The sequence below is a fragment of the Vitis riparia genome, chromosome 18 (genome assembly GCF_004353265.1).
Source record: "Vitis riparia cultivar Riparia Gloire de Montpellier isolate 1030 chromosome 18, EGFV_Vit.rip_1.0, whole genome shotgun sequence".
NCBI lineage: Eukaryota > Viridiplantae > Streptophyta > Magnoliopsida > Vitales > Vitaceae > Vitis > Vitis riparia.
In genome coordinates, this window is record NC_048448.1 from 11812554 (window position 1) to 11827972 (window position 15419).

The following is a 15419-nucleotide window of genomic DNA, read 5'->3' on the forward strand; positions in this document are numbered from 1 at the left end:
AATGACAAAGTAATTGGGTGGAAGATATACCAAGTTCTTGAGCTCCCTACATCGATTGGAATAAGATGTGAGAACATTCAAATCTAAAGGCATGTCTTTTAACACATAGATATGAGGTTTTTTTTGAAAAATTGCACATGTTTCCGCTTGTACTTAGATATGGTAGTCATAAGATCTTACATGCATGCACCCATAATCCCGTTCTAACACTTTGACCTTTAGTTTGTTCCCATAGATGACGCCTCTCCAATCCCATTTCCATCTAGGTTCCTAGACTTGCTTCAAATCTCCTTGCACAAAGAAGAAAAAAAAAATTAAGCCACCTGACCCTTATAGGCCACAGAGTTCCTAATATTGAAGTGAGGAAGGAAATAACACCCATAAACTCAAAACAACAAGAGAAATTTTGAATGTCTTACCCCCTTTAAACTATTGGGGATTTGTTTCATAGATGATACTTCTCCAGAGTAGTTGGGGTCATCCACATGGAGCTATGGTTATGGCTTGTTCAAGGGGACAAGATGGCATGCTTGGGGTGCAACGGACATTTGCACCGTGGGGGGCATTAAACTCTTTGTCATTCTCTTGGATTGGTAAGCTAAAGATGGCTAGGGCCGCCACGCTCCTTCTATGAGATTCACATGTCATTGGGGACAATGTGCCCCTAGAGTGATGCTATCCGGTAGGGCCGGATTGCCATATGTGGATTCAGTATCTTGGATTGCCAAATGCACATCTACATACAGTATATATATAGTGAGAAAGACCTTTGTTCCTGCAAAATGGGTGGAGGCTGAGCAGGGTAGTGGGTTCATATCCTCTGCAATGGCGATGTGATCCATCAAATTTATAAAAATAAAAATAAAAAAAAGATAAAAATTAATGGACGTGATTTAGATTTTGTGATTATATCAGAATTACTGTTGCTTTTACTGGCCCTACATTTCAATTTTGTTCCTAAATATTTGGGATCGGGTATATTTTCTATTTTGTGTTTTTAAAAACAAAAAGTTTTATATAAAATTGTAAGAGAATTATATAAATGTAAGCATATTTTAAAATTTTTCAAATTTTAAAAAAATGATTTCAAATATAAAGAATACAAATACATACAAAATTTATGTCTTTAAAAAAAATGAAATGTTTAAAATCTAGTAATAGAAAGAATTTTTATGTATAAGAATTAGGGATGACATTTCGTGTTAGTGGGTTGTTTTCGTGTCGTGTCAAAGTTTAGGTATTCTATTATATAATTAAGTTCAAACCTAATATAAATAATAATAATGTCAAAAACATAAACTCAAATATTATTTAATTATTAAACAAGTAACACATTGTGTAACCTATTTAACCCATTTAATAATCAGACCCTCTTATTTAATAATTAGATTCTATCAAATCTTATATATATATATACACATAGATATTTATAGGATTAATGTGTAAACCAAATATGTTTATCACTCAATTCAAATATTTATTTATAAATAAATTTAAAATGAGCTAAATATAGCTTAAATGGTTTTAAAATATAATTAGGTTAATAACGTGATTATTAAATGAGTCCATCATTAAACATGTTATACAAGTTAATATGAATTTGACCAAAACTCATTTATATTCAATCAATACCTACACAAAGACATGTTGAATTTGTGTCGTATTGACGAATTGTATCGAATTAATGTGTGACCCTAATATAAACAATAATTTATATTCAAATACCATTGTCCTTTATTTGTATATCTTCAAAAATTCTAAAATTTTTATTTGGGTGTTTAGGAATTCTTGAAAAAATGTAAAAATAATGTCTTAATTATATGGTTATACAAATGATAATATTAAATTAGGTTTATATATAAATATTCTTGTGAAGTGGGGGCTGGGGCAGCATAACACAAAGGTGGACACATGGATTGAATAATTGAAAGAGGAATAAGAAAGGGGAATCATCGTCCGGCAGCAAATGATCTACTCTTGCCAGTCCCACCACATGGTTTAATGGCTAATAACTTAATAAGATGTAAAGAGCGGGCCCTACCACAAACGTCAGCCAACGGTTAGCGGTTGGGCGCGTTGGAATCGAGTCGAGGGAGAGGTGAGGTCAAAACCGTAAGTTCAATGCCCCGGTTTTAGTTTTAAGTTTTAATGGGAAATGGCGGTTGCATTTCAAAGGTCGGTACTCACCCGAGTCCCAGGGAGAAGGAGAGGAACGGTTCCGCTGTTGCAGAGCCTTCCAATCCCCGATCTCTCTAACAATATCACCATTCAGGTCGACCATCTCTCTCTTCTTCTTTTCTTTACTTCTCAGTATCTTTGATTGTTAATGGTTAGAAATACGAATTGGATCCCATAGAGGTAAAGGATTTGGAATTTTTTTTAATCTGATTGTGTTTTTTTTTTCCTTTTAATAATTCGACTCCTTTGAACTTGGAGGTGGAAAGAAACAGAAGGCATTTCGTTTGAGAAGTCTGGCAATTTCTTCAGACAAGCCAGTTCTTTACTGCATTTGGTGATGTTATTATTGAATTTTGAACCGTGATTGATTTGTTAATGGGATTTCAAGGGTTTGAATGTGGCGGAGGAGTTTTGCATTTGTTTATCACAGAATCGTGAGAGCCTCTGTTTATTGTCTTTGAGTGAATTGGGGGTTGGATTTGAGAAGAAAACAGAGGAGAGTGAGAGATGGGGGATATTGGTGGTGAGGAACCAGGGCATTGGAACGCAAAGGGACAAGAGGAGAAGATTTTAGTCTCAGTGAGGTTGAGGCCTTTGGACGTCAAAGAAAATTCAAGGTACCATGTCTCAGATTGGGAATGCATCAATGTGAACACCATTATATACAAGAACAGCCTCAGCTTACCTGAACGGTCCCAGTTTCCAATTGCCTATACCTTTGGTAAGAAATTGCTTTCCTTTCATTTGGTATAATGCTTTCTCAGTTTATATATGATTTTAACTTCTTAGTTGATTGTGTTAGTTTATAAGTTAGCTTGGAGAAATAGAGGTTCCGTGGGGCCTGTCATGCTTTGGTTGTAGTTAGTATTTTTTTTAAACCCAGTTCCTCCTTTGATGGTTCTCTGAGTATTTTTCTTGAATTTGATTTCAATTTTGTTTCCTTTTTTTAGAACATTTTGAAATAGATCCATTTATTTAGAGCTCTTAAACCAGAAGGGGGTGTTTCTGTATTGGAATTCAGGTTTTGAAGAAACTTGTGAATGAATGTGTTAGGTGAGAAGTTGTTCATGTGCTGAGACTGAAACCTGGTCTACAGTACAAAACTGGACAGATCATGCCAGCGATGGTAGCTGGCATCTTAGATTCAAAGCAATTTTCCCAAATAACCATTTTTTGTTATAACTCCAAGATTAGTGAGATGATTGTTTAGGTTTACTGAATAGTTTATTATCCTTGTCTTCCCTCTTTATTCTTTTGGTCAATGGATTGATGATAGACAGAGTATTTGGACAAAACTGCTCGACAAGGCAAGTGTATGATGAAGGAGCCAAAGAAGTTGCTCTTTCAGTTGTCAATGGTATTAACTGTGAGTAATCTTCTTGTCCTTGTTTTCTATTTTTTGATATTCTATTACTACTTCAGCTTGTGGAATTTTTAATTGGTGAATTATTTCTCCAGCAAGCATTTTTGCATATGGGCAAACAAGTAGCGGAAAAACATACACCATGACTGGAATTACTGAATGTGCAGTATCAGATATATATGACTACGTGGAGAGGGTAATTTACTTGCTTGACATCACTTTTTCAAAGTTTCATCTTTGGTTCTATATGTGTCTTGGATTTCTGCCTCTTTTAGTATAACATAAACTATTTTTCTTATGTTTAGCATAGAGATAGAGAATTTAAATTGAAGTTCTCTGCCATGGAGATCTACAATGAAGCTCTCAGAGACCTACTCAGCTCAGATAGTGCTCCACTCAGACTTCTAGATGATCCAGAGGTGAATATTGTATTTGATGGAAGTGCATCTAAAGTTCAACTGGAGGAGGATAAACACTCCAAGATTCACTTTTGTTTGTACTTTGACAGAGAGGGACTGTTGTTGACAAACTTACGGAGGAGACTCTGAGGGATAGGAACCATCTACAGGAGCTCCTTTCCATATGTGAAGGTAAGGGTACTTGAACTAGTCTGTATTTCAATGGAAAAAATGACACTAGATCCTCGTATGTGATTTTGCATTCTTGCAGCCCAAAGACAGATAGGGGAGACTGCCCTGAATGAAACAAGCTCCAGATCTCATCAAATTCTCCGATTGGTATGCCTGCCATTTTATGGAGCACCTATTTCCTCTATTATATTTGGGACCAGCTCTTAATTCCCCAATTTTCTTTCTTACCAAAATATGTTCCCTGCAGACAATTGAAAGTTCTGCTCGTAAATTTGTAGGAGCTGAGAACTCAAGCAGTCTTGCAGCTACTGTGGTATGAATTATTTGTTTTCCTTTATTAGTGACCAGTCAATAAGTATCTTTATAGATCTGGTGAAATTGTTCTTATTCTAAACATATGTGAAAATGAAAGAGGAAAAAGTTGACATTGGGTTGTTTATGCAGAGTTTTGTTGATCTTGCGGGAAGTGAACGTGCTTCTCAGACATTATCAGAGGGTACAAGATTGAAAGAAGGTTGCCACATAAATCGCAGTTTACTAACCCTGGGAACTGTTATTCGCAAATTAAGGTTCATTATATTTTTTTTCTTTTATCATGTTACCTCTTTCAATCTGCATTGTATGCGATATCTGAAAATTTAGTAATGTCGGGTTGGACTAAGTAGCACCCAATATTCTATCTATATAAGTTCTATCAAACTCTATCACGTAGAAGACTTAAAATTTTCTAACTGAACTAAGAAAAACTAAGTTGAAGGACTTGTTTGATAGCTAAAAGATTGGTTTAAATGACTAGATGTTGCTAGCTTTGAGATTTTCCATGGCAGACTTTTTATTCTTTACTACTCATTTTGACCTTCCTACATTCTTTTGATGATTTTCATTTAATCGATCTTTCTGTTGATGAAAAATGATATATGGTGGTCCAAATGACTGAACTAGGGTAGAGCATCTCAATTTTCTATATGCTACTTGAAGCTTTGTCCTCCTAAATGGTCAGATTGGCTGGTTCAGTTTCATTCCGTTTCCACAATGTGGAAAATGCCTTTTGGTTTCATGACCTAGGTATCGTAAAATGCTGATTGCCTCAAAAACTCCTCCATTTGATCCTGCTTGAACCTTGAGCCTGGTCATGTCATGCTCTAGGCCTGTAGCATCTTGAAGATCAAACATCATTTGGTTCAGTCACTTGTATTTCATTTTTCCTTTCAAATCCTCAATGGCATCTTATTTCAGATCAGGATTTTACAGTGTTTCTATATAACCTGACTTGACTGTCTTCTTTAGTTTGGGCTTGGTTTCCAGAGTAGAACCTTTTTCTTATTCCTTTCTAAAATATATAAAACCTTTTTCTTGTTTCCTTTGTAAAATGTCTCTTATTTTCTTTGTCTATTTTAGACATGATAATACCAACAATATCAATATAATATAATTATCTTTTAATTGTAAATTTATTGTTACAATTGGTTGCAGCAAAGGAAGAAATGTGCACATACCATATAGAGACTCTAAGCTGACACGCATTCTACAGAACTCCTTAGGAGGCAATGCTAGAACTGCCATCATTTGCACTATGAGCCCTGCACGCAGTCATATTGAGCAATCAAGAAACACTCTCTTGTTTGCAAGTTGTGCTAAAGAGGTGTCAACAAATGCGCATGTCAATGTAGTGATGTCAGATAAGATATTGGTAAAGCATTTGCAGAGAGAATTGGCTAGACTGGAGAGTGAGTTGAGAAGTTTAGAATTAAATCATGCTGCCAATGATTCTACCGGACTACTGAAGGAGAAAGAGCTTCTGATTGAAAAGGTGACAAAAATAATTTTCTTTTACTCAACTCCCAACACTACAAAATATGGTCATCACTTGTAAACAAAACTAGGTCATCTGGACCAATCATATTTTCCTGTGGCATGAAATCTTTTTGGCATTCAAAGCTAGGTTCAATGGCTTTACCTCTGAGTTAACTTCGTGGCATCCACTATAATTTTTTTTTCAGAATAGCTTGTGGATGCAAAAAAGGAATTCTACAAATATATAAAAGCAACTCCTATTATTTTCCTTTATTGTGCCTTGCGCATAGAGAGAAAACAGTACTTCTGGAAGTGTTCAAAGTGCCTTTGGAATTTAAAATCATTGGAATTTGTGATCGTTGAGATATTTCCTGCACCAGGCGAAATGAAAAGGTCCTTACAGCAAGATTCATGTGTCAGTCCAGCCCTTATTGATTCATAGGTCACTAATTCAATGGATTTTGTTGAATAATAGTTGTTTTGTGCCTACCTGATTGGCTTTTATTTTCTATGTGCCTGAGAATTGAGCTGGTGGCATTTTACATGCACTTGCTCCAACATATTGCAACCATACTTGAAGCTTTAGTCCATGCATGTATACTCAAGACATGGCGCCTATTTCATTTCATGAATCGCAAGCAGAAAAAATTTTAATTTAGTGTTTACCTTGTTTCTGTCTCATAAAGCAGATGGATAAAGAGATAAAAGATTTAACTCAACAACGCGATCTTGCTTACTCTCAAATTGAGGATTTGCTAAAATCAATTGGAGAAGATCAATCAAAACAATCGGTATTTAGAGTTGTTATCAACTAACAGTCTTGTCATTGAATTAAAGTGCATCTTGATATTTCATTCTGATTTTTGGTTCCTTGCTATTTTTAGATGGAATCTGATCAGATTTCAGAACACCAAGTGCAAAATACATGGTCAGATGAACCTTCAGCATCAGAATCATCAGATATGCCTAATTCCCATTGCCTGGATTTGGATCTCACAACATGCAGCTCATCTCAGTATTCTGACCACGACAATGGCCTTAATTCCAGAGGGGACAGCCTACAGCTTCCTGAGAATTCTGAAAACCACTTTCCATCCGATGATGCTTCTTCAATACTGTCAACGAATACTCCAATATTTGTTGGGCCCAATCCATGTCAGGGGTGGGAGAAGACCATTCAGGGACTGGATAGGAACACAGAAGATGATACTTCTTTACCTTGTCCTGAAGAGAAAGATGGAAAGTTAGCTTTGACGGTGGCTGGGGATACAGATGCGATATCATCTCATGGTTCTTTGGAGCAAAAAATTCAGGACATGAAAAAGACCATTGAGAGCCTTTTCAGTATGTTTCCTCTAGAACCATCTCTTTGTTTCACTGAGGCAGACAAGTCTAGTTCCAGAAGCTTGAGGTTGAATAGAAGCAGAAGTTGTAGATCAGTTATCATGACTATCCAATCTCCATTGTTTGATGAGGCAGAACAGGGTGAGAGCATACTGCCAAATGGTTTAGACGAAGATTTCCCTGGAAGACCAGAAGGCTTCCTGCCAAAGCTTGCTGAAATGGAGTTTGGTGATGGCATGAAAAAATTTTCCAGACAAGATTCTCGAACTTCTGTTAGAAGTGTTTCCATGGATGAAAAAGCACAGAATGTCAAGACATCGGGTGAATGGGATACCAATAGTGCCCAATATTTTGTTGCAAAATTGAATGAAATGGCCGAAGTTCAGTCTGCAATGGAACTTGGTGATGATACGGTTAGAATGCAACTCACTCTCTCTCCCCACTTTTCATTTACATTTGATAGTCTTGGTTCTGGTGCAATCCATTTCTTTTTGGTCAGAATTTCTGTTTCTTATTTCTTCATAAGTACTATCATTTTTCACTTTGATATATCACTTGAACCATATCGACTACAAATTATGGCACACACGTTATAGAAACAATGCATTTTAATTTTCACTTTTAGCATCTAATCTATCATGCTCAAGATTATTGCAATAATGGTTTTGGTATGTAACTGGTGCACATCAAGATGGCTGATCTTCATCATATAATCAATCATGTTTACTCATCGTAGTCAACAATTCCAGCCATATAGGTCAGCCACATGAATCTTGATTTGCCACTCCACCATGTCTAGGGCTTACTTCTTTCAGTTCTTTGTTTAATCACAACTAGCTTGATCTATACACATACTCAATTCCAAGAAAAATCTTGCGATGGACATCTTCATGAAATGATAGGAAAAGTAGTGTTTTTTTTTTCAGAGAAAGAAAATTTGGTAATTGGAATGCTCAGCGTTGCCTAGGCCTGGCTCCCTCCCCAACGATAAGAGTTGTGTTTGGTGGGTAATGAAAGCTTTATTTGGAAAGTGTTTTCGACAATAGTTCTAATAAATTGTTTTTAAGAATGATTTCAATGTTTTATAAAATAAAAGTTTATTTTAGAACCTAAAATTTTCTTAATCTATTTTTTATGTTTTAAAAATAACTTTTATATGTAATATTTTATTTTTAATGATTTTTTTATTTCTATATAATTTTTTTTTTAATTAAAAACAATTAATGAGAACATCCTATTTTCCTTTTTTAGAAAAAGAAGAGATTTTATTTTTTATGATTGGCAAACGTGGTGTGTCTTTTTTTCATAGAAAACTGTTTTAAGCAACAATTACCAAACAGTGCGAAGACTCTGACCCAGGAACTACTCCACAGGAAGGGGCAGTTGGGGTCGAAGGCCTGTGATATCTAGATTGAAAACATTGGCAACCTGGCTAGCATAGCTTCTTTTAGGAATATTTTTGGTCAATATCGTTTGTTTTACAATGGAATGGTTGTGTTTGGTAGGTCATGGAGACGACACCAGATGCTGACGACACTGCAGGGAAAAATAAAGTTGACCGGGATACTAAGCAGAATGCTTCTAAATCTTTAAGTTGGGCCTTAGAATTTAAAAGGCAACAGAGAGAGATAATTGCACTTTGGGATACATGCAATGTACCTTTGGTTCATAGAACCTATTTCTTCCTGCTCTTCAAGGGTAATAAATTAGACTCTGTTTACATGGAGGTAGAGCTAAGAAGGTTGTATTTTCTTAAGGAGTCATTTTCTCATGGAAGTGGAGCTGTGAAAGATGATCAACCTCTCACTCTGGCTTCAAGGTATTATCATCTTCTATACCCCCAGAGTTTTCATTGCACAATATTCTTCTGTTAATATTATTAGTCATACATTTCTTGGATGACAGCAAGAGGGCTCTGAATAGCGAGAGGGAAATGTTGATCAAGCAAGTGCAGAAGCGGTTCTCCAGAAAGGAGATGGAGACGATTTACCAGAAGTGGGGTATCGATTTGGACTCAAAGCAGAGGAAGTTACAATTGGTACAACGTATTTGGAGTGACATCAGAGACATGAACCACATTAGGGAGAGTGCTGCCCTTGTTGCTAAGTTAGCTGGGTTCATAGTGCCCAGTGAGGCGCCCCAGGAGATTTTTGGACTCAGCTTCTCACCTAAACCCATGACCCGGAGGTCCTACAGCTGGAGAAGCAACGTGTCTTCTTTGTCAGGAGTTTGAAGGAGTTAAGACAGCCAAGAGTTTTAACCCACGAAAAATTTACATTCTTTTGTCTGACTGACTGCCACTTTGATTTCTAATTCTTGATTTCAAACCGAAATGCATGTAATCCCACGCTGGTCACGAATTAAATTTGGCCCTTGTTGCTTACCTGCCATGTATTTATCCATCCAGGCATTACTTGCGCTATAACACGCTATCCTTAAATAATATAAGGGAAAGGGAACTGGTTTTGAATCTTGATATAAGAGCAGAAACCTTGGTATTATTCTCTCTCTCGTCTTCTCATAGCTTTTTGGCCTAAAGACGTTGGACTATTAATTGACATCTGCATATAATTTCTTGTAAATTATGATAGGGTGTGGAATGTGGATGGACTATGGAGAGCGGATCGCATTCCTAAGCTAGCTATTACTATTGGATGAAGCAAGGAGATTGTATTATATGCCTTTTCTTTTACACATGAAAATTATATTTTATTTGTATAGTTAATTACTTAACTATATTAAAATATATAAAGTATATAGATATAGCTGTCAAGTTGCATGGGTTACTTTCCAGCCGGTTACTGAGGAGGTGGGCAGTGATAGTGACAGTGAGGTGAGACTATGAAGACCCCTGTGCGGGGGTCAATGATGTAGAGAGGAAGCGAAGCCACAGGGTCACATGAGGGGGGTTTTAAAAAGGGCGTAGAGAGGAGGAAAGGACCAAAAGAGAGAGTGAAAGTTTATTAAAGTTAATAAAAGATCTGGGCCTTTTTGGGGAACAGGGAAGACAGAGGAAGAGAGAAGAAAACATAAACAACAGTTGGGGCAAAGCATATGGCGACGCTTCTGTCAACTCCTCTTTCCAGGCCAACCCTGCTACCACCATACGCTCCCCAAGTACACTTCCAAAACTCCACCCCACCATAATTTTCATAATCCAAGGCCACCACCTTAACCTTAACACTACACCCACCACCACCACCATCTCCACCACCTTCTGCAATGCTAACGGCTATTTTTCTCTACCTCTCCTTGCTTCTCTTCGCCCCAACGCTGACCTGCGCCCAGCGGAGCGCCGATGCCTTGCCTGAAATCAAAGCCTTGACGGCCTTCAAACTCAATCTACACGATCCGCTTGGCGCATTGGACGGCTGGAACTCGTCGACCCCTTCCGCTCCTTGTGACTGGCGGGGCATTCTCTGTTACAATGGCCGAGTTTGGGAACTTCGCTTGCCTCGTCTCCAACTCGGTGGCCGACTCACTGACCAACTCTCTAACCTTCGCCAACTTCGCAAGTTAAGTCTTCACTCTAACGCCTTTAACGGCTCTGTTCCTCCTTCTCTCTCCCAGTGCTCTCTTCTACGCGCCGTTTATTTACATTACAACTCATTTTCCGGTGGTCTCCCGCCGGCTCTCACCAACCTCACCAACCTTCAAGTGCTCAATGTTGCCCACAACTTTCTCTCTGGTGGAATCCCCGGGAACCTCCCGAGGAATCTCCGCTATCTCGACCTTTCTTCAAACGCCTTCTCCGGCGATATTCCAGCTAACTTTTCTGTGGCTTCTTCGCTTCAGCTCATCAACCTTTCGTTCAACCAGTTCTCCGGTGGGGTTCCGGCTAGCATCGGAGAGCTTCAACAGCTTCAGTATCTGTGGTTGGACTCGAACCAGTTGTACGGAACCATCCCTTCTGCGATATCCAACTGTTCATCACTCCTACATTTGAGTGCCGAAGACAATGCGCTCAAGGGTCTGATTCCGGCAACGCTCGGAGCGATTCCGAAACTTCGAGTGCTTTCGCTTTCCCGCAATGAACTCTCTGGTTCGGTCCCTGCATCTATGTTCTGCAACGTCTCGGCCAATCCTCCCACGCTAGTGATCGTACAGTTGGGGTTTAATGCCTTCACGGGCATTTTGAAGCCGCAAAACGCAACTTTTTTCAGCGTTTTGGAGGTTTTGGACCTTCAAGAGAATCACATTCATGGTGTGTTCCCATCTTGGTTGACAGAAGTATCCACGCTAAGAATTCTAGATCTTTCTGGAAACTTCTTCTCTGGTGTTCTACCCATTGAAATCGGAAATCTCCTGAGACTGGAGGAGTTGAGAGTTGCTAATAATTCGCTACAGGGTGAGGTTCCTCGTGAGATTCAGAAATGCAGTTTGTTACAGGTTCTTGATCTGGAAGGAAATCGATTTTCAGGTCAACTTCCTCCATTTTTGGGCGCATTAACGAGCTTGAAGACGTTATCTCTAGGGAGAAACCATTTCTCAGGTTCCATTCCAGCAAGTTTTCGGAACCTCTCACAGTTGGAAGTATTGAATCTGAGCGAAAATAACTTGATTGGGGACGTACTCGAAGAGCTATTGCTTCTTAGCAATTTGAGTATCTTAAACCTAAGCTTCAACAAATTTTATGGGGAAGTATGGTCAAATATCGGGGACTTGAGTAGCTTGCAGGAGTTGAACATGAGCGGTTGTGGCTTTTCAGGAAGACTTCCTAAGAGCATTGGAAGTTTGATGAAACTTGCTACTTTGGATTTGAGTAAGCAAAATATGTCTGGTGAATTGCCATTAGAGATTTTTGGGTTGCCAAATTTGCAAGTTGTTGCTCTTCAAGAGAATCTGTTTTCTGGGGATGTTCCCGAAGGCTTCAGCAGTTTACTTAGTATGCGCTATCTGAATCTATCCTCTAATGCCTTTTCCGGCGAGGTTCCGGCTACCTTTGGATTTCTTCAGTCCTTAGTTGTTCTCTCATTGTCTCAAAATCATGTTTCCAGTGTAATTCCATCAGAGCTTGGTAATTGTTCTGATCTGGAAGCACTTGAGCTCCGGTCCAATCGATTGAGCGGTGAAATCCCCGGTGAACTCTCTCGTCTATCCCATTTGAAGGAACTCGATCTGGGTCAGAATAATTTGACAGGTGAAATCCCAGAAGATATATCTAAGTGCTCCTCTATGACTTCTCTGCTGCTGGATGCCAATCATCTTTCAGGCCCCATACCGGATTCGTTGTCTAAATTATCAAATCTAACAATGCTGAATCTGTCTTCAAACAGATTCAGTGGAGTCATTCCAGTGAACTTTTCAGGCATCTCTACCTTGAAATACTTGAACCTTTCACAGAACAACCTGGAAGGAGAAATTCCTAAAATGCTGGGTTCTCAATTTACAGATCCTTCAGTTTTTGCAATGAATCCAAAGTTATGCGGAAAGCCATTGAAAGAGGAATGCGAGGGCGTGACCAAGAGAAAAAGGAGGAAACTGATTCTTTTAGTTTGTGTGGCTGTTGGTGGAGCCACCCTTCTGGCATTGTGTTGTTGTGGCTATATTTTCAGTCTATTGCGTTGGCGTAAGAAACTTAGAGAAGGGGCAGCCGGGGAGAAGAAGCGGAGCCCAGCCCCAAGCTCTGGAGGAGAAAGAGGCCGTGGGAGCGGTGAAAATGGAGGGCCAAAACTCGTTATGTTCAACAACAAAATAACCTACGCGGAAACATTAGAGGCAACCAGACAATTTGACGAGGAAAATGTCTTGAGCAGGGGAAGATATGGACTTGTATTCAAGGCCTCTTTCCAAGATGGCATGGTCCTATCAATCCGCCGCCTTCCAGATGGGTCCATCGAAGAGAACACCTTCCGTAAAGAAGCAGAATCACTGGGCAAAGTGAAGCACAGAAACCTAACAGTCCTACGCGGCTACTATGCAGGACCACCGGACGTCAGGCTCCTCGTTTACGACTACATGCCTAATGGAAATCTGGCCACCCTGCTCCAGGAAGCCTCTCACCAAGATGGGCACGTCCTCAATTGGCCAATGCGCCATCTGATTGCACTTGGCATTGCCCGTGGCCTATCCTTCCTCCACTCAGTTTCAATGGTTCATGGAGATGTGAAGCCACAAAACGTCCTCTTTGATGCGGATTTCGAAGCCCATCTCTCTGATTTCGGGTTAGACCGATTAACCATACCAACACCGGCTGAACCTTCCTCCTCCACAACCCCAATTGGGTCACTAGGCTATGTTTCACCGGAGGCGGCATTGACCGGAGAAGCAACGAAAGAAGCTGACGTGTACAGTTTCGGAATCGTATTGCTAGAGATATTGACAGGTAGGAAACCAGTGATGTTCACACAAGACGAAGACATTGTAAAATGGGTGAAAAAACAGTTACAAAGTGGTCAAATTTCAGAATTACTGGAACCGGGGTTGCTGGAAATCGACCCGGAGTCATCTGAATGGGAAGAATTCTTATTGGGGGTGAAAGTTGGGTTGCTATGCACAGCACCCGACCCGCTTGATAGACCCTCCATGTCAGACATCGTATTCATGCTTGAAGGTTGCCGGGTTGGACCAGATATTCCATCCTCAGCTGATCCAACCTCCCTCCCCTCCCCCGTGTGAAGGAAGCCAATTAGTTGTTTAAACAATTTTCCATTTTTAATTCTAACTTGAATTTACATTTGTTGGATTCTTTTGCTGGTGAAACACTGCAACGTACATACAATGGATTCCCGCCAAAGCCAGGGAATTTAGCCACGTGGCGGTGTAGGAAGAGGGGGGAAAGTAGCCGTTAACGTGGATACGGAGGCTTAGTGCAATTTGTCTTTTTCTTGGGTTGTTTTTTGTTGGAAAAGAGGAAAGAGAGAGTGGCGTCAGGATCCGTGAGTCTTGTCGGAGTGTGGGGTCTTTTTAAGGGGTTATAGATTCTCACGCCCACCACGTCGGGTTTTACGGAATTCCAGTTTTGACTGGGAGTGGGGTCCAGCCCTAGTACTATTGTTGTGAAGCAATAATTACAAGAGGGGCACGGAAGTTGTATAACTTGTATCAATGGCTCTCCTGGGTCCCAACTCCCCCAAACCATGGAACCAGGCCACAATCTCTCCAGATTCCAACTGGGAGAGATGATGGCAGCAGTAAAATTAAAAGCGACTGAGTGTGTGACTGTGTTAATGGGTGTTGTGAGTGAGTCGTGAGACCCCGACTGGCTGGACTCCCACTGCATTTACTAGGGAAGTCATGAAAATAGGCAGGTAACGAAATCAATTTTTCAGTAGCAATGTGATGTCCGATTGTGATGTCTCGTTGCCAGTGTCCAATAACTCATCTGACTGCAGTGCATGATGGTAAGTGTGACGGTGGTTAAAGCAACCCCTTCACTCATTGAGCAGGGTGGAGAGATAGTGGGTCCTTGCAAAGGACAGTAGCTTGGTAAAATTCTTAGGGAAGAGGAGGAAAAGTTGTAAAACCATATCATGGTTAAAGTCTCAAGGGAAAATGGGTAAAGAGTCAGATTTTAATCATACCACATTTAGTTCTATGCCAGATTCTTTATAATTAGATTGAAAGCAATGCCAAAAAAGGCAAAGCAGTGAACATTAAAAGTGGTGATGGTGCCGCTCAGGGCTCGACGCCCGCAAAGCGTGGGACTCTGTTGTAGAATGCCTTCATTTCTGATAAACTTTTGCTTCATCCGTCCTTAAAAAGTTGAAACAAGAAGAACCCAGTGTTTCTCCATCTCAGCACATTAAGCAGCAACAAAGCATTCTTATGTGGGGCCCCAATCCTGTTCAACTAAGGTGAGAAATGGGTTCTCAACAAGTAAAGGCTCAAGCCTGTTCTTGTTTTCCCTGGGCTCGCACACACCTTAATCATCAGTCAGAATATATCAAAAGTGAGGCACCCTGGCAAAAATAAGCCAAGGAACTGGCACCTTATTTGGAAATACATCAGAAACTAAGTACAGTGAAGCTTTCTATGATATACAAGCGGAAGAACCAAAAATGTAAATACCTCCTCCCTCATATGCAGAGCTGCAAGTGAGGGCGGCATTAATTATACCAACAGTGAACTTTTCTACAATGAAGGGCATAAACCAAAATTATAAATCTCTTCATGGCTCTCATGCAGAGGTACAAGGAAGGGCAACCCGA

The 15419-nt window shown here is 39.7% G+C and overlaps 2 protein-coding genes across 6 annotated transcripts; both read left to right on the forward strand.

Annotated features, from left to right (window-relative positions):
* Positions 1–2163: 2163 nt before the first annotated feature.
* Positions 2164–9792, forward strand: LOC117906048 (kinesin-like protein KIN-7E). Of its 5 annotated transcripts, none has more exons than XM_034818985.1 (14): positions 2164–2272; positions 2437–2899; positions 3455–3544; positions 3637–3737; positions 3847–3960; positions 4050–4131; positions 4211–4278; positions 4379–4444; positions 4576–4700; positions 5605–5941; positions 6615–6716; positions 6810–7682; positions 8775–9088; positions 9175–9792. In XM_034818985.1, the coding sequence occupies exons 2-14, from the start codon at positions 2686–2688 to the stop codon at positions 9500–9502; spliced, it is 2814 nt and encodes a 937-aa protein (XP_034674876.1). In that variant the 5' UTR covers positions 2164–2272; positions 2437–2685; the 3' UTR covers positions 9503–9792. The 5 variants fall into 5 exon arrangements, with proteins under 5 accessions (XP_034674876.1, XP_034674878.1, XP_034674880.1 ...); XM_034818987.1 differs by having other exon boundaries at positions 2451–2899; XM_034818986.1 differs by having other exon boundaries at positions 2272–2358.
* Positions 9793–10229: 437 nt separating this feature from the next.
* On the forward strand, positions 10230–14791 carry LOC117906651 (probable LRR receptor-like serine/threonine-protein kinase At4g36180). Its single transcript, XM_034819768.1, has one exon. It carries the CDS (start codon positions 10492–10494, stop codon positions 13885–13887), a length of 3396 nt encoding a protein of 1131 aa, XP_034675659.1. The 5' UTR covers positions 10230–10491; the 3' UTR covers positions 13888–14791.
* The last annotated feature ends 628 nt before the right edge of the window (positions 14792–15419 follow it).

Excerpts from the sequence above, each read along its gene's own strand:
- LOC117906048 (XM_034818985.1), top strand. The coding sequence starts at position 2,686 with ATGGGGGATATTGGTGGTGAGGAACCAGGGCATTGGAACGCAAAGGGA. Across the intron at positions 3,545-3,636 it reads AGTTGTCAATGGTATTAACT|CAAGCATTTTTGCATATGGG; the intron begins GTGAGTAATCTT and ends TTATTTCTCCAG. Across the intron at positions 9,089-9,174 it reads CCTCTCACTCTGGCTTCAAG|CAAGAGGGCTCTGAATAGCG; the intron begins GTATTATCATCT and ends CTTGGATGACAG.
- LOC117906651 (XM_034819768.1), top strand. The coding sequence starts at position 10,492 with ATGCTAACGGCTATTTTTCTCTACCTCTCCTTGCTTCTCTTCGCCCCA.